Raw genomic sequence first — 19,066 nt, forward strand, 5'->3', positions numbered from 1 at the left:
ATTAAATATTCTTACAATCAAGAGGCCAAAAAGCCATTGTTATGCTGTGTGCTGCTCACTAGTATATTTAAAAAAAATTAAAAAAAAAATTTAAAATTTAAAAAAATTAAAAAATAAAAAAAATCAGTTTTGATAAAACCAGTTTTAATAAAATCCTTCGAAATGAAACGACCTGTCCTTTTACGGTTTGGATCGGTTTTATATCAATTTGTTGCTCAAAAGTTGCCAAGGAAGGCAAAAATTGCCCTTGGTTGCTGGTACTACAAAAAGTTGCTCAAAACGCTAAAAATTGCTCAAAAGTTGCTAAGCACAATCTATTTATGCCTACTCTGTGCAAGGCAAAAACAATCTGCTGTGCGGGTGATAAGGATGTGTGCAGTCATAGTAAGTAGAGGGGACATTCTTTCCCCTCTACTAACTATGGTGCAGTCCACAAAAGAAATCCAGTGCGGAGTGGAAAAGATGTGTGCAATTAAATAAAATGAACCCTGTGAGCGGTAGGAAGGACACGCGCAGTTAATAAACCAAACGCTGTGCAGGGCGCAAAGGATGAGCGCAGTTAATAAAATAAAAGCCCTACAAGCCGGTAAGGATGTGTCTAGTTAATAAAAATAAACCCTGTCCGTGCTGGGAAGGATGTGCGCCGCAAAAAAAAAACCAGGCGATACAAAAAGTGTGCGCGCAGTAAAAAAAAAAAAACTAAAAAAAAAAAAAATTTGCGAAAAAAAAAAAAACCCGCAAAAAAGGTGGGCCAAAAAAAAAAAAACCGGACAAAAAGGGCGGGCCAAAAAAAAAAAACCCCAGCGGGAGGAAAAGGAGTGAGCAAAAAAAAAAAAAACCAAGAAAAGGGAAAAAAAAAGGGGAAAAAAAAAAAAAGGGAGGGGGAAAAAAGGGGGAAAAAAAAAAGGGGGGGGGGAAGGAAAAAGATTGCAGTAGCTGATAAACGATTTGGATAACGTTACTTTTTCATAACACTTCATTAGTGTTTCCTGCAAGAGTGAACAAATAAGACGGTGAAAGATGCTCTGAGTAAGAAGGGCGAGTGTCGATCTGTTTTGTTTTATTTTAATGTTCCTGCAGTATCCGGCTAATTTACAAGACATTTTACGCCGAATTACGATAAAAGAATTGGTTGGTTTTCAATTGTTATACGTACTGAAGTTCATTATGTCTGGTGTCAGGTAACTTTGAAAAAGGACTCAGTCGAACGGAAAGAGCGAGAAGGTTGAACTATTCTGGAGCCTTGTTCAACAGTTTTCACCCAGGCACTGACGATACAACTAGTAATTGTTGTTCCGTTTATGCAGGAACCGTTACTGTACAGTTCATTTGTCGAAAAATTGTTACCAAAAATTAGCAAATGGTAACCACCATAATTCCAAGCCTGTGACACCAAGGAATTTTTTAGTGGCTGGTCGTTCAGGTTTGGTTTGTCATTGTTTCATTTTTTTTTCTTTTTCAACAATACTGTTATGTTATGCAATGTACTCCGGAACCTTTTATTAGGATTGGATAATTTCTGCTTGTCAATTGGCGTATTCTGTCAATTTTACCCTTTTGTTCTAGTGTATGGTAATATATGATAATGAATATAAAACAAAGGAAAATACCAATTTGTACCAGGTGTAAAATTGCACCACAATATATACAAAGATTGTAACGACAGTCACAACAACACTACGACGTAAACATATCGCAGTTGAGCATTTTAACTTATTTCTTTTTTGTGCCTGATTTTTTCCGAATTCTGCTTGAATTTTGCCGGCAGAATTTTGCTTGTTGCCGAAAGTAACTTATTCTTACTAATTTTCGCGCGTACTTAATTTCGCAAAAATTCGGGAGCTGAATTTCGCGAGTATTAATTTTCGCGATTGCAAGCAAAATACCTTATTGTTATTTATTTTCGCGGGAACTGAAGGTGGCTCGTAATAGTTTAGATATTCCCGTCTTTGGCATTCTATTGCTGCTACATCTGTAATGTTGAAGTATAACTTTCAAAACATCCTTGTAAAGGTTTTACTAATAAACAAATTGGAGTCACTGTGACGTCAAAATTCGTTGCCATGGCAACTACAAAAGTGGTCAAAGATACCATATTTTTGACCGTTTAAGGGCAATTACTCTAAAACTAGACGGTAAAAGTTTTTGTTTTTCAAATATTTTTGTTTAAAGGACAAAAGAAACGATCTGACAACTTTTTAAAAAATTCTGTCAGAAATTTCCAGAGCCACCTTAAATTTATGCAAAAATAACGTAACTCCAAATCCCTTTGACAGATTTCTTTGAAATTTGGCAAAAATGTTTATTTGATCAGTTGGATAAAAATATGTGAAAACGAAAAACTTTCACCCAGTAGGTTTTGAGTTATCAGCCTCGAAAGGTCCAAAATAGTGTATCTTTAACCTCATATGGCGTTGCCATGGAAACAGATTTTGACGTCACCATGACCTCAAATTGTTCATTGGTAAATCTTGTTTACATTTGTGTAAAAAGATTTTTCTTAACATTATTGATATAGCTGTGATAGAATACCAAAGACAGGCATATTTAGTTCTGACTAAACTATTGAGAGCCACCTTAATTTCGCGAAAATGGAACGGGAATATTTCGCGAGACTTAATTTTCGCGATTTGGCCAAAAATACCTAATTAGCATAAAAAATACAATAGAAATCGCTTAAAATTAATTTTCGCGGGTCTTTAATTTCGCGATTTTTTGAAAATCGCGAAAATTAAGTCCCGCCAAAATAAGTAATAATAATCACTTATCACTTTCCCCTAATGAAGGCTTTAGTTTAAGCCGAAACGTTGGGACATTGCGGATATTTTACGAACATTTTACTACAAATTTTTAACCAGAGTAACGTTTTCATTTCTTAATGAATAAGGTAAGAGCAAAAGTGTATTAATTTTTGCGATTCTGTCAGTGTTTTTTGAATCAGTCGTCAAAGACTAAGGAACTACTGGAAATAACTCAATACAAGGAGCCAAACGGAAACTTATGTAACTGTGCTTTTACGATATCTTGGCCGATTTAAAAGCTGAAAAAAAAACAGTAATCAGAGGTAGGGTGGTAGACGAAAACAAGACGGAACGATATTTTTAAGGATAACTAGTTGCAGTTCCTAAAATTATTGTTTCGATATAAAATATGGTATTAATTTTCGCGTGTTTAAATTTCGCGCAATGTTTTTTTTTTTGCGCGTATTTAATTTTGCGATTATTTTAAAAACGCGAAAATCGCGAAAGTTAGCACTCGCGAAAATTAGTAAGAATAAGGTAGTGAATTATGCCGGCTCATCCAGCCAAACATTTATATCGTAAGTTTAATTTTTTGGAAACTTTATCGTAATTTTTTTCTTTCTCTTGTCAATCAATTTTCGTGCATGACTCTTTTAGTTTATGATCCAACCTTTACACTGTATTTTAATGCTTGCATTTGGTACTTGCACAGTAACCTGAGCATTTTTTTTATTAAACCAGATTGAAAAGTTAATTCTCTTTACAGAAGTCGTACACACTTCTTTAGGGTTAGTTCTGAGAATTCGGTATGAAATCAAGACAATGTTCCAAGTTTTTGATTTCCTTTATTCTCGCACCTGTGTCTGTATTGATACTATAAGTTTCACTTTGTAACATATAAACTTGACCATAAAGTTCGCAATGACAGTGACGAACCCAAATCGCGCGCCGCCTTACAAATTTGACGTTTAAAATCGCGGGGACCACATTGTTATTTTTGTCGTTTAGAGTTTCGATAGTGCCAATTGCGTTTGCCTGGCAGGTAATTAAAGTTTGTTTATTTTTATAATCATTAGTAATGTTAATTTGCTGGTTAATACCAGATATCTGCCTTGATTTTTCAACCATTTGCTGCAACGAAGCTGCCACAAAAAATTTTTTTCTTAGCATCAAAAATCACCTATTTTTTGCTGTGGAGAATCTTCGGCAAGTCACAGATAAAGTGAAACGGGAAAAACTTCTATTATTTGATTGAAACTTTTTTATCTTTTTTCCTTTGAAATGTCGTTGAAAGAAAACTTTGCATTTATAGAATAACCGGCTCCGAGAGTAAGAGATTCCTCTCCAAACCAAGAGAGGATGCTCATCCTCTCTGTCCAAACTGAATCCCGTAAAAATATGCTCTAGCTAATTCTATACCGACAACACGATAACTTTACTTTTTTCTTTTTTAATTTCTCGTTTTTTCGTTGGGTTTCCCTGCCAATTAACTGAGCAGTAAAAGTAGTTTGGAGAAGAACAGCAAAATAGCGAACTCATGCAATTTATACCCGTGTATTCCGGCAGAATAACGAGGATATAATAATTTATTATAATGTAAATCAGTCGTAAGTGTTGTGAAAGGTGCGAGCTGAAAGAGCCGGCTGCGAAGATCGCGAGCATTTTCTTTCGTTTGCGCGCGATTCACTCGGAAAAAGATGACTTTTTTAAATATCTGTAGCATTCATGAGGCCCATATGGACAGCTGCTTATTTCAAAATAAACTATACAAAATAAACCAGGATTACGCGATTTATGGCTTTCCAATATAAAGTTCATTCAAACTTTATTGTTTTTCAGTATAAAGTAAAAGTCGCCGTCCGTCGTATCATTTTGCTGATGCACACTTTTTATACGAAATTTACTATAACGACATGAAGCTGAGAAAGGCAAAATATAAAAACATGCCTATTTTTTCATTTCTTCACAAAATGTCATATACATGTGCAAAATGAATCAACTGTTGTTCCTTTTCAATTAAACTTGGAGTCAGTTTCATCTGCTGACAGAAATGTGCACGTATTATGACAATTTGAGTGCGTTTCAGAATCGAGGAACTGTCTACATCAACAATACTATTGGTAAAAAAAAAGCAGTTTTCAAAGCTGAAAACATATCAACAATATTTAAGAACATTTTAACCTCAAATCGTGTAAAAATCAATAGGCCCCAACCTCCAAGATAGAAGTTTTTGTAAACCAAATGGGTTTAGACAGTTAAACTGTAAGGAAAATAAAAAAGCACACAAATTTAATTCTCCCAACGAGAGATATAGCAAGTGTATGAGTACTTAGTATGGAGAATCTATGTTTTGATGACGACCAGGAGAATAACACGCACTGTACATTTATAATAATATAATTCGTCGCATTTTCTATGACGAAGAATTGAAGTTATTTCAAATAGCCATTTACGCTATGAGTTAAAAGCGTAATCAAGATTCATATTCCTCCCACGAATCTTAGATCATGATCGCTTTATAGCTTACAAAATGCAATCAGCTTCTTTTGAAAAACCCAACTGCTCGCTGAATAGTGCTAATAACGAAAAGTAAAATTACATTTACCGACACTGAAAGATCACCTGTGTTTTACGAATCACTTTGAATCCGTACGCCCAAAAATTAATTAAAAATATGGTACGTCTGGGCATTCGAAAGATATTGAAACACTGCTAAAAGAACATTCTGTAATAACGTTACGACAAAAAGACCCACGTGTTTGTAACATGAGTGCTAATATTCTAATCCATGCCATTTACGCAGATCAACCGAGTTTTTGATTAAAGATTAGGGCTGTGGGTTTTTCCGGATGATTTATTTGTACCACAACAGACTGTATTTCTGTCGAGTTTGTTTGTCTTGGGCTGCAAAACCGGAAAATTTAGGTCGTCTTTGGTATACCGCTCACAAATTTACCGACAACAGGTTGTCGGCTCTATTTGGGGATAATAAAAAGTGAAATCGATAATATGTGTTTTTTTAGAAAAATTGATATGGTTTCCGAACGCAATTAGCCGCGCATGGCTCGAGAAAAACATCGTTCTCGGCAAAAAACGATCCAACATTTGCTTGGCCTTGACCTAGAGTAAATAGACAAATAGAACTTTCAAAAATATTTCATCAGCACAAAGTTGCTTTTCCTCTGAATAATTTTTGCCCGAAGTTGAAGATCAAATTTGGCCGGCATATAAAAAGATTTTGACACGGTCGCTGTACCGTTTTGTCGATTATATCCGATGTTTAACTATTTCCTTAATTTAAATAACTTAAAATGTTGATATATTTTAATAGTTGAAACATTTTCTATTTGGTTTAAGAAACACAATGTTGCCCGTTTTGACCACGTTTGATTTTGGCTGTTGCGCAGTGAAGCACGAATGTCGGCGCTGAGAGATGTGGTTTATTCGCTTCCTGTTGTACTATTCAAGCTCTTTAGTATATTTAGGTTTGGAAAATAGCCCCATTCATAAATGCTCATATTTTAAAACAAATAACTTGAAAAACAGCACGTAGCGACACGCTGCGAGGCACAAGTTAAGCAGACATACGGAAGGCAAAGGGTGGTACCCTTGATACGTAACCTTACGTACACCCACGCGAAGTCACGTATAACGTGATTCCACGCGTCGCGCGTGATGCGTAAAATTGCGCGAAGCGCGAGTCAAGCTGCCTTTATTTTAAAAATTTTAATAGACCATTTTCAGTGCAAAAAGCACGTACGAGGTATTGTCAACGGTAATGTAAGTGTTTATTTAGCATTGCTTCAGCTGACCGATTGGACCCCACTTAAAATAAAGTTGACACTTGGTATAATTACGTTTTTACGAGACGTGTCGGTCCCTTTGATGTGTTCAACCCCGTTCTAACATCATTGAAACGACAAAAGGACGCTGCCATCAAAGACAAGTTGCGCACTTGAGAGGGGTGGGGAGGGTTAACCGAACGTTGAAAAAAAAAAAACAAGTTTTGAAAAGAAACTAAATCTTGGAATAGACAACATCTGGATTTCTTAAAAAGTCTTTAAAAATAGTTTGATGCATTCAAACAGGAATCTGCGGTGGAGAGAACTTAGCTCTTGTGTTCAAATGATAATTTGACACACGAGTTAAGCGGCGTGCTTTTAGCCGGCACAGATATTGCTGTGCTTATTTTCTCATAACGATTATGACCAGTAAAATTCGAGACATCTTTTGCAGACATAAACATATCTGTGATTCAATTATAATTGCTCGTAATAGCTCTGCCAAACAGCTAAAGCAGAGAGCTACACGGAATTTTGTGTTTTAGCTGGTCAAATAAATAATATTGTGCACAAGTAGAGAAAATTTTGAACACCTCCAAGGTACTTAACAGAGAAATGTGACTTGATCCCATCTCAGTTGTTGAGCAACACAACTCAAGCGTAATATCGAGCACCCTTACGTGGGTTTTGCATTTCTACGAAATTTCCTGACTAACAATTTTAGTTTTGGCTTCCTTTACGTATCTGTTGCTGACGAAAATCCCTTTTCATTACGATAACTGATAATAATTACTTGTATTGAAAACCTTATTTTTTGTTTAATTTCATGAACTTCATATAGCTAGCATTTTTCTCTCGAGCTTAAGTAGCAGATTGATTCCTGTCGATGCATGAATGCATGATTTTTTTCCACGATTTACGTCTAAGCCATGCTTATTTCCTGTTTATTGGAGACACAAGTAGGTTCTGCAACGTACAAGCTATCGAGTAAACATACTAAATAGTTCCGGTATTTCTGTGTTATGTATTGCTAGAAATCGATATTCTTCTCTAAGTCGACCGAAGAGGCAAAGCATTTCCCTTTTGCCAACTATAACTTCTTGTTGTCTGCGCTAGGAGTAAAATCAGTGCTGTCTCTTTATGAGGCGAAAATTCATTTAGCACGGGCTCATTTATAACGCCCGTGAACATTTGAAAAGGTTAGGCCATTAAGCAGAAAATGCGATTACATTCTAAATGAAAGCACAAAGAGTTTTACGTTCATCGCGAGGCCGAGGGGTCCACTAAAAAGTGCTCCTTATCTTTCAACAAAAATCTGCACTTCTTGGCCTATATCATGTGAAACACTCGTATTTTTTAAGGGCCGTAGGTGTGAATGGTTGCAGAGAAAAGCCGCTAACTCGCTCATGGGCTGGCCTGGCGTCAAGAATGTAGGAAATATAATTATGATGACGTCGGCGTCCTTCTCAATTTTCATTGGTCCCTTTGACTGATCGCCCGATTAATCACTGTCAATCATGATGTCGGCGTCCTTTGAAGTTATTCCTTTAGAGTTGCCGCCGACTCTTCAAGCTCATACTACCAGCACAACACAGCGAGTCGAAATAAATTCGAGACAGAGAAACTTGAGGGTTTTTTCACGACCAGCGAGGCTAAAATGCCTCAACTACCCAACAGCTCTACGGAAGATCTCGGCGCAGATGATGAAGTAAAAGAATATAAGCACGAAGACGGGGAAGATTCCGAGAACGGTGCGCATTTGGACCTCGTGAACGATATCAAGTCCGACCTGATCAAAAAAGAGACCGAAAATTCAGAGGTGAGCAACCCTTTCCATTTTTTAACTCTTATGCCAAGCCGTGTTCTGTCAGGATTAATTGTTTCGCTTAAGTTGGTGGACTTCTGTAGTGCTCCGCGCTTCGGTCTTGGAGCTAGCGACTTGGTCGTTCGGGATCGGACTGTTAGAAGCGGCAAGCTCAAAGTGGCGAATACAGAATCATATTGTTTGGGAAAATAGTAAATAAACTTCAATTTTTTTTACCGAAAGGAATATGCCGACCTAATTTTTGGTCTTGTTCTCCGCCAACAGCTAGGAGTTTAGAATACTCGATTAAAATTTGTGCTACTTTCGCTAACGTGTGTCTCACTAGAGTATGTTATTTGTTCCGTTTTTAAAATTTCTCGCTTCGCGGTATAAATAATCAAAGGATGCCGCCAGTAACCCCAAGTGGCCGCGAAAAATATATACATTGTCTAGGTTTTGGAGAAATTGCGGCAGCAAAACTTGTTTTGATGTCCAAATTTACAACGAAAGAGCAAAAATGAGTTGAGTTGAATGGCGCGAAAGTCTTTGCAAAGTCTTGCTAAATTTCATGGTTTTTCCCTTGCCCGCTATTTCTCCCTTGCCTTTAGCGGTTTACCGTAGGGATAGATAGTAAGTAAAGGCTTTTTAACACTTGTAATTATATCTTGGGATCGGATTTCACTGTCAGACCTGCTCAAGGTTTTCATAGCAAAGTTCGCCGACCGACTTCAAGTGATGGAGAGCAGAGATATTTTTTTGTTTAGAGCAAGTCTCAATGAGGGGTTTTATTCTAATTTCCTCCTCGGTATAGTTACTTTTTCATTCATTGTCCAAGAGATATCGTAGCTGATGTGCTCTCTAGTTTCAACGCTGCAAGGATGGGAAAAATGCAGTAAAAGTTTGTGCGAAGCATACGCTGTAGACGCACTAACGCACACCCTGCAAATGGGCTGCAGGTTTTGAAGAGAGCAGCTCTTCAACGTTTACTATTTAGAGGTACATTTCTTCCGTTGTTTAAAACATTTAGACAATGATTGACTTGATTCAGTGGTGTGGAAAATTGGAGAAAGATGCCAATCGTTTGTTGACGTGACTTTGCCAATGGAGACTTCAAACTCGAGAACGTTTGATTTCGCGGGAAAAGAGTTCTGTTTTCAATCGCGCGCGTTCGATCGTGTAAACACGGGCAAGGAGCACTCTCACCTCGCATTTCCGGTTAGTTTATTACAAAAGAGGTTTTTGGGGCGTCTCAGGAAAGCGAATTTGAAACTTGGTAAAAATTGCTGCCTTTCTCTTCAACTGTAAACAGCGTTTCTTTTGTTGTCGAAAAGAACTGCTTAAAATTGCAGCTCGAATTAACAGTTTCTGCGCGAACTTGCTTTAGAAAGGTTGACCACTTTTCCACTCAATAGACCTGCCACAGAAGTGAGTGTTAAAGAGGTTAATTGAAAAATCACCCAAACACCTATTTTCAAACGAAAAGATATCATCTGCTGTTTTGCTTCTCATTAAGAAGGGTTAAGAATTTGCAACTCGGTTCCATTTGCGCCTTTTAGTAGCTTTTAAGCTATATGGGAACGGGTGCATATGCGCTTTTATTGTACATAAGAAATGCTTAGCTCATGGGCGATTAATAAAGGCAGATTTCTTTAATTTTCAGTGTATTGAAATGAAACCATTCGCTTTCACGTTCATTGATCTCAGCCCATTTTTCATCAGTAAATTACATTTGAAATGGCAGATGGCATGATTGGTTTTATCAAATGCAAGGTTTTGAGAACGAAGTTGTCACACGAGTTTCATGTTAAAAACCTATAAACGCACAGACCATACGCTTACATTATTTTAACGGGCAATTTGATATTGACTCATCACTGGTTAAGTTTATAAAGTTGTTTTAACCGTAATTGTAAATTCTCTCTCTTTAAATGGCATTTTTACAAGGGCATTAAACACTTAAAATAGAACCTAGCACTTTCGAAGCAAGAACGTTCAACATAATTTCATCTCAGTCATCTGCAATGCTGAAAAAGTTTTTTATACTTAAACTGAAATTTGTCCATCTCTTACTACAAGTAAATTAACTTTTCATTTTCTTGAGATGCTTTCATGTTGCCTATACATATTGTCCAAATTCATTTTACATCTTTAAAAACTGAAAATTGTACTAAAAAAATGAACATCCAAAGTTAGTACCATACCACCTGGAGTTTCATTTTGTTTGTAAAGCAGGGCTGACAAGTTCAAGTTATTGCCATGACCAGGGGTTAATAATTCTCCATATAAGATGTTATTTGTGGACGCCAGCCAAAATTTGTAATTTACTTTAAGTTTTAAGTCAGTTTGTAATTACTTCATTTTTGAATAAATTCATAAGAGATGTTGTAAATGTTTACCAAGTCTGCAGCTGAAAAACCAGTCCATCATACAACAAAGCTGTTACTTGAATTAAAGGAGTGATTGACACTTTGCTATAAAGCAGTTGCTTTAATTAGAACATGACTAGTGCTGGGGCTTGGCAGTTAGTTGAGCAAAAACAGGCTTGTACTTAATATCTTCAATTTTTGTCACATGGTTCTAAATTTTATTTTTATCAGATGGCCACCTACATTAATAATTAATGTAGGTGGCCATACAATTATTGTCACCGATAACATCATCATCAAAAGTTATTGAATGCTATTTTACTCAGTGTAGAGCTCTGAAAAAACCGGACATGAAAAATTAACCCAAATAAGAGAAAATAAAGGGCCATTTACGTTAATGGTGCGCTTGTTTCTACAGCCTGTTGCTATCATGAGTGAAAGTTTGGAGAAATTCAAAAGTTTATTTAAAATACGAGTCAAAGGCGAGGGTTTTAATGAGTGCTTTCGAATTCTCCCAAACTTTCTCAAGTGTTTGCATCAGCTGGCTGTATGTAGCCAATGTGTAAACAGGAAGGGAACTGTTTTCTATTCCTCTTATGAAATAAAGTCAGCAAAATGCTGTAAGACATTTTGACTGCATTTTAGATAGTCTTGTGCAAAATTACCCCACATCCAATCTGAGCATGCCTTGTAGTTCAGAATCTTGTAATCAGGGCTCAAAAAAGGGACAAGTAGATTTCTTTGCTGGGCAAGTAACTTTTCATGTTCACTTGTCCGATGGGGAAAGGCCCAGGCAGGTCGTCTGCCTACAAAGTTGTAAAAAAATTGTAAACTTAAAGACAAGTATGCAACTGCCCCGGGCATGCAAAATTTTAGAGCTGTTTGTCAGAAGGTCAAGCCAGAATTCAAGGTTTTTTCAAGGCCTGTACAGTAACGTGAAATCTTAAATCTTAGTCCTCTATTGCAAAGGTAGAATACCGGTAAGGCTGTTAAGAGAGATGAAAGGAAGCTTTGAAAATTATGCTCCCTACTAAATACAAGGTTCTTTGTCATATATAGTTGAGCTTGTCAAGCCTGCCTGATTACTTAGCCTGTTTCTCAAAACTAAGACCCAAGACCTAAGATCTAAAACCCCCTCCAAATCTCAAAACCGAAGACCTGAGACCTAGGTATTAGTTTTGGAGATTTGGAGGGGGTTATGTTAGTTTAGGTGGGGGGGTCTTAGATCTTATGCCTTATTCTTAGTTTTATAGACACCCAGATTACTCCCACTAATCTTTTTACTTTAATTCTTAAACGCAGGATTCTAAACGACCATCCGATGCAAGCTCGGCACCTATTGCCCAACTTATATCATTTCAAGATCGTTATAATGAACATTTAAATTCAGGGTCTCATCCAGCTTACTCCAGAGGGGGGCCTCCACAAACACCTCAAGATGATATGAAACATGTTTTACAACGTGGACATGCTTCAAGACCGGCGGGTATCTTCCATCCCGCTCACCACCACCCTTACACTACCACCCCTCAGTATCAATACGCTATGTACCCTGGAGTAAAAGGTCCAGATAGCAGAAGATATCATTACGATCCTCCTTTGTGGTGAGTGAACTTTGTAATCTTGGGACTATTGTTTGTAGTGAAGATTTAAGGAGGCAAATTTTTTGTTTGACTTGTCATTTTGTACCTGAGCATGTGTACACAGGGTTCATACGGGTCCTGGAAAACCTGGAAAGTACTGGAATTTTATTGTGGCTCTTAACTGGAAAGTTCTGGGAAAAGACTATTGGTCATGGAAAGTTCTGGAAATCTGTTAAATTCAAGTAGCACCAGACTTCTCAGAACTGACAATTATAAGAAATGTATGTCAGACAGTAAGGGAAAAAATAATGTAAGATCTTGGGAGTGAAAGGGTTAATAAGAATTTTGGAGTCTTGGAAAAATCAATTTGAAATTGTTTGTGAAAAAGAGTACGAACCCTGTGTACAGTGGGATATTCTGATTTCTCAAACCTTCTGACAATTTGAACAAAAAGTTAATTCCATTGGAATTCCTTTGCTCAGTCGAACGCTGCATTGTTACCCTTGATTTTTCAAACTCCTGATTTCTTTCTTTTTTTTAACCCTTGGAGTTTTGATCGATATATTTGGATTCCACTGTACAGTGAATAGACAGTCAGCTTAGAACAACGTTGTCTTCAAATGGCTTATCTGTAATATTCCCTTTAGTGGAGTTGTACACGATGGAAATCAAATTTTGTTCACTAAGTCTCTGATGAATTAATATTTTTTTATTATGAACGGTAAAACTGATATTTTATTAAAAATTTGTGTGCATTTGGAAGTCTTACATGGGATTTTTGTCTTGTTAGGCAACCACACTCACCAATAATTGGTCAACCGTCATCTCAATATCCTCCAAACTACCCAAGCCAAGTTGGACCAACATCAGCTGGCATTCAGAGACTGAGCCACCCAACGATAACAGCAGACCCCCGTGGGGCTGTTTGCTGTCCGCCGCCACCCCCTAACCAGACGGTCATCAGCCGTGCACCCCCAACATGTGGATCAGGAAGGTAAAAGCTCTTTAGTATTAATCCTTCGATTGTAACTGTACTCAGCCTTTAGTGGTTCTGGGATTTGGGAAATGGATGTGAGAGCTCCCTTACGAGGCATGGTGGCCTAATAGTTGGCACACTGGACTCCCGATTGAGATGTACTGGGTTCGAGCCCTGGCCGAGGTCACTGTATTGTGTCCTTGGGATAGGCACTTTACTCTTATAGTAACTCTCTCCACCAAGGTGTATAAATGTGTACCAGCGAAATAATGCCAGGCGGAGTGGGGTACCCTCCGATAGTCTAGCATCCCATTCTGGAGGGAGTAGAAATATTCCTAGCTGCTTAATGCTACAGAAACTGGGATAAGCTCCGGCAGTATTGGCCGCACAGCTCAAGGCTTATTTCCGCAACTTGACAGAATGACTCAATTGCTTGTGTGTACTAATGCATGTGTAAATGGCTACTAATTAGACATTTTATTAAATGATGTGTCTTATTTAAGCATTCTATTTCTATTTTTCTCATATAAATAATCTTATTGTGTTCTTAAAACTAATAGTATCATTTCTTTTTTCTTTAGTTTATTAACATCACAGAGTATTCCAGCGATGCCTGATCACCCAGGAATGGATTCCTCAGTAAGTGATGGACTACTCAAAGGAGGCCACGTCAAGAAACCTCTTAATGCATTCATGTTGTATATGAAGGACATGCGCTCGAAAGTCGTATCAGAGTGTACTTTGAAAGAAAGCGCCGCTATCAACCAGATTCTTGGAAAGAGGGTAATGCCAAATTATAGATTACTGTAGGACATGGAGATTTTTTTCGTACACATCCAAAAACGCACTCACCTTTAGCTGCATGCCTGAACCTTGATTGGCCAAGGTTATAACAGACTTTTGCCGTGTATAATCAGTTGTATTAACTGAGAAGTTGTTACAACCTAGTTCCAACAATCTTTCCGGAACTTGCGGCAGGTCAAACTGCAAAGTTTGTTGGAAACAACTGGTTGTAACAATGTTGATTTACAAAGAAAACTGAATCGTGTTCTGCAGTAGTTTCTAATTTCATTACCAAAAACTTAAAGCAGCTAAAAAATTTCATTTTCTGGAAAAGAGCAAAAGTTGTAATAACCTGTGTAACCAATGAAAGGCTTGCGTTATAGTGAAGTTAACGATTTTTACTCTATGCTTTAATTAAACCTTCATACTTCTAATAGAGTCACGGGACTTGAATTTAACTCTTTCATTCCTACCTTGGCCTTTGTAACAGAAGTAACAGTACCATCTAAAAGTACTGCTCTAGAGCTTTATATATTTCAGTGGTCATATGCAAATCCCTGGTACAAAGAACTACATATCTGACCACATGGTGATTGGTATTCCTGGCCCTCTTCTCTCCTGAAATACCTTTAAGTTATCTGTATCTGCATTTTTTTTTAAGTTTTAAGTAAGCTTGCTTCTATGTTTAAAGGCTTCAATTCATGTAAAGCATTCAGGCTTGTACATGTAAATCCTCTTACTAACTCACCACACAGTTAGTTTGAAAAATAATATAAAATAATGTTTTATATTAATAATGTTTTTATTAAAAGTTAACACTAAAAAAATTGTTTCAAAATTAAATTAAAGCCCCAGTGACTTATTTTAACCATTTACTGTCATAATCTGAATTAAATTCTTATCATCATTTTCCATGTCATCATTGCTTTAAAATAACTACAGGTCGGAATATAAATTAAAAAACACCTAGAATAAAATTACATAATAACTAAATCAAGGTGATTTAATACTGCCAACTAAACCAGGGGTGGACAAGCTTGGGACAGGTTCTGACGGTCTGCCTGACGAGAGGTGTCATATGTTAGCGCAAGATGAAAACACAGAAGAATCGTGATTTCTTGAACCTCCAGAAGAAATGGAAACTGCATTGAGAAATCAGGAGGTTAGAGAAATTGGGGGTAAAATTACAGAGAAGTACTATCCATGAAAAGTGAAAATTGGGTTGAAAAATCAAGAGTTTTGAAAAAAAACACGGGTTCAAAAAATCGGGATTCTACTGTCTATCATGGCTGATTCTAAAATATTGTGAGAGCTGATGGGAATAATGAAATTCTTGAAATTGTTAATAATGTCATCAATGATGACCTCAAACTTGCTATACAGTGGTGAATCTAGGGGAGGGGCCCGGGCTCCCCCATTTTAGAACAAATAGAGGCCCAAAGGGTTGAGAAAATTTTTTCAAAACCACCCCCCCTTATTCTAGGATGATTGCCCCCCCCCCCTATCTGAAATTATGGATTCACCACTGCTATAGGTGGCAGGTGTACTGCAGGGAGTTGTCCGCTTTTAACTGAGGTGTCTCTGAGAGCAAGTGTTCACTGTACAATTTCTTTTCATTTAACTTTTTGCATAAAAGGATTGTTTTTTGTTATTTATTTTCTATAGTGGCATGCCCTCGACAGACAAGAGCAAGCCAAGTATTACGAAATGGCTCGAAAAGAAAGAGCGCTCCACATGCAGCTATACCCTGGTTGGAGTGCAAGAGATAATTACGCACAACAAGGGAAAAAGAAGAAGAGGAAAAGAGATAAATCTCAAGGTAAATATAAAACAGGAATTGTTTTATTTACAGTCGAATCCCGTGCGGATAACTCGAACCTTTAAGGGAAATCGAAAAAGGTTTGAGATATCGGGAGTTCGAGTTATCAAGGGTAAAATTAGTAAGAAAATGACCTGAAGGGAAATCGAAAAAGGTTCGAGTTAGCGGGAGTTCAAGTTACTGAGGGTTCGAGTTATTGGGATTCAACTGTAATTTATTGTCATTAAAAAATTTAACATGATTGAAGTGAGGAATTCACCTGCTGAGTTTTGTGATGCTATGGTGAGACAGAAAATTTTTGTTTTTACCTATTAATAAAAAAAAAAACAGACAGTAGAGTTATAATATTTTCTCTTTTTCTATTTTAGCAGAAATCACAAATCCGAAAAAGTGTCGAGCAAGATATGGTCTTGATAGACAACACGAGTGGTGTAAACCCTGCAGGTACGACACTATCACAACTTGTCTGGTTATGTTATATTGATATTTTTTCTGGCATGTTTCCTCTTAGAATACCTCTTGTGATTTTCACTATCAATCCCTGGTTTCCCACATATAATAATAAGCTAACGTATATCTCTAAGCCATGCGTCTCTATGCCCGCCTTACATTTCGTTCTACATTTTACTACATTTTGTTTTATTCCTTTGTTGGTTCCTCTTTCCATCGCTCTTCCATCTGTTTGTTTGTTAGTTGGTTGGTTTGTTCATTCATTCATTCATTCATTCATTCATTATTTTTATTTTAAGCATAATTTTAAGAAGCTTAATTAACTGATCAAAGCTAACTTTTTTCAGGCGGAAAAAGAAGTGCGTCAGATTTTTAGCTGGTGGTGCGGGTTCGCAAGACTTATCTCCATCTGGCGATGCTGCAAATGCAGAAAGTGAAAATATCGATGCCAATATTGAAAGCAATACCGCAATGATTACGTCGACGAACTCCTCCACGCCTACTACATAGCATTAATATTATGAATAATTATTGTAGAGTTCAAATTTATTATCTCAGAGCCTATTTTAGTAGGAAGCCAAATAGCCCATTGTCATATAGTTGCTCAAAATGCATTATGCACTGAGGCAGATTAATGTAACCATGTGTAATATGTTTAGAAATTTATAACTAATTAATTAGAAATAATTTAATGAGACACTTTTGTGTTATATCTTGTTGATATTTTGGCTAGCTGCCCCCCCCCCCCTCCCTTTACTTTTCAGTGATAGAAATAAGTTAAATTTTTTTTAGATAGTCAGACAACTGATATTTTATCACCTTCTGAGCAGAAGCTTTCCTCCATCCCTGTTACAATAATTTGCGATGGTAAAGAGATTGAAATCTTTGCTAATACCCAGTTGGAGTTCTTGATGTAAATTTACCAATCTTGCAAGTGTTAAATGCTTCAAAGTGTACTGGTTCAAAAAAGCAGTTACTAGATTGTGCTGGAAATGAATCCTTGCTCCCAACAGCAGAAAACATAGTGGGTGCTTACATGCATTTTGTATTTCTCTTTTCCATTGTTGCTGCTTGTGGAATGGTGGAAAACTTCTGCTCCCAGAATGTTTTTACAGATGCAATCCTGTGAGCTGAATAGGATTTTTCCCAGATCCTGTTTTAAAAGAAGAAGAATGAGGTTTTACCCATCTGCAAAGTTGTTTTATCAACAAGTTAAAAGATTTTCTTTTGAAAACAAAAAAGATATAAATAATGAATGCCTCTGGTTTATAAAATCCAATAGAATCTGATTTCAATTTTTGATAATAAATCCAGATATCCAAAGATAAAGGATCGTTTATTTTGCTGCTTGTTAATAGGAAATTATTCATATTGTTGTTTCTTAGTTAATATTATTATTAGTATTGCTACTAAAGAATACATGTACGTAAACTATGCAACTTTGTGTAATAGCCTGTCTATATCTGTATAAATCTTCTAAAGATGTGTAAAATAGCTGATTGCAAGTCATCTCTCCCACAGTTGAATTTAGTGTATTATTATCAGAATACAATTTCTCCACATAAAATCAATTCATAATGAAGTATAAGACAAGAAGAACTCAGGAAATGATCACCAAATGAAAAATTAATTGTTGATGATTTTTTGAACAAATTCTTCCAAAAAGTACTACAAGAGCTGTATGGAGACCAGTAAGGAGAATTTGTAGATTAATACATAAGGAGCTTACAAGTGACTGTTGGAAAGTTCACTTGCATTCGTGTTGATATAAAAGTAAGAAAACTTACTTGACGGTAATTGTTGTCTTATTACCATATAGACCACTCTTCTGTCCACTCTTACTTTTTTACCTCTGTAGTGGTTTTTATGTTTTTGAGTTTTTTAGGTCCAAAAGAGCACTTTAGGTTTTTAGGTCATTCTTGGTGTATTGATGTCGAAAGAAATGTATTCTGTGAAGCCTTCACTGTTATGAAATTCAAATTGAAAATCGTATGACTAAAAAATCAAGGTCATGCACAAATCTAAAGAAATATCCTGGCACTCATGTCCGTAGTGAGCTTATCTTGTCACCTGAGGAAGGAAACTTGTCATCAGGGACAAAGCAAGCCTACTACCCGTAGGGCTGACAGTTTGCTTTGTGAAAACTTCATAAGTAACCTTGTGTTATTGCTCTAGTGGTTTTAAATGAATTCATAATTTCATTGTTTTGCAACACCATTGTCATAAAAATATTCCTGAACACTGCTGTGTGTCACGCCATTGTTATGGAAGAAAGTTTTTGTTCAGTTTTTACCTCTTTGGAAATTTTTTCTGTGAGATTTGACCAATCAAAGCTACCTCAAAATTATGTGCATGGGGGACAGGGGAGGGAGTTGACTTGAACTAGGCACATTTGGTATTTTGTACGGTCAATAAAACAATGTCCCGGCTCAAGTCAACTCCCTTCTCTTCCCCCACCCCCTTTCACATACATAACTTTGAAATAGCTTTGATTGGTCAAATTTTACAAAACTTAAAAGGATGCCATAAAGATGACAAAATATATTTCAGAAACCTATTGATTAGCAATGGGTATGACACACAATTCTTAAGTGCTATTTAGGCCACACTGGATTTTTGGTATGGCTAGTAATGAGCATTGTCAATGCTCACAGCATTGTCAATGCATACATCATAAAATTTATTTTTATTAAGCTTATTTTTGTCCCAGCACTGAAAAAAAAAAAATAAATTTTTATCTATGCTCTGCCAAAAATCCAGTG

The 19,066-nt window shown here is 36.7% G+C and overlaps 1 protein-coding gene across 3 annotated transcripts; it reads left to right on the forward strand.

Annotated features, from left to right (window-relative positions):
• Window positions 1–8,059: 8,059 nt before the first annotated feature.
• LOC144665181 (transcription factor 7-like 2) lies at window positions 8,060–18,095 on the forward strand. 3 transcript variants are annotated; one of them, XM_078526352.1, is made up of 7 exons: window positions 8,060–8,342; window positions 11,996–12,297; window positions 13,067–13,270; window positions 13,834–14,035; window positions 15,701–15,854; window positions 16,226–16,298; window positions 16,652–18,095. In XM_078526352.1, exons 1-7 carry the CDS (start codon window positions 8,181–8,183, stop codon window positions 16,812–16,814), a joined length of 1,260 nt encoding a protein of 419 aa, XP_078382478.1. In that variant the 5' UTR covers window positions 8,060–8,180; the 3' UTR covers window positions 16,815–18,095. The 3 variants fall into 3 exon arrangements, with proteins under 3 accessions (XP_078382478.1, XP_078382480.1, XP_078382477.1); XM_078526354.1 differs by having other exon boundaries at window positions 13,834–13,891; window positions 16,223–16,298; XM_078526351.1 differs by having other exon boundaries at window positions 8,063–8,342; window positions 16,223–16,298.
• Window positions 18,096–19,066: the final 971 nt, after the last annotated feature.

Source organism: Oculina patagonica, chromosome 9 (assembly GCF_052425735.1).
Source record: "Oculina patagonica isolate OP01 chromosome 9, crgOcupat, whole genome shotgun sequence".
Taxonomy (NCBI): domain Eukaryota; kingdom Metazoa; phylum Cnidaria; class Anthozoa; order Scleractinia; family Oculinidae; genus Oculina; species Oculina patagonica.

Bases quoted from the DNA above. Each gene is read 5' to 3' on its own strand.
- LOC144665181 (XM_078526351.1), top strand. From the start codon at position 8,181: ATGCCTCAACTACCCAACAGCTCTACGGAAGATCTCGGCGCAGATGAT. The intron at 12,298-13,066 runs GTGAGTGAACTT...TTGTCTTGTTAG, and splicing joins CATTACGATCCTCCTTTGTG to GCAACCACACTCACCAATAA. The intron at 16,299-16,651 runs GTACGACACTAT...AACTTTTTTCAG, and splicing joins GAGTGGTGTAAACCCTGCAG to GCGGAAAAAGAAGTGCGTCA.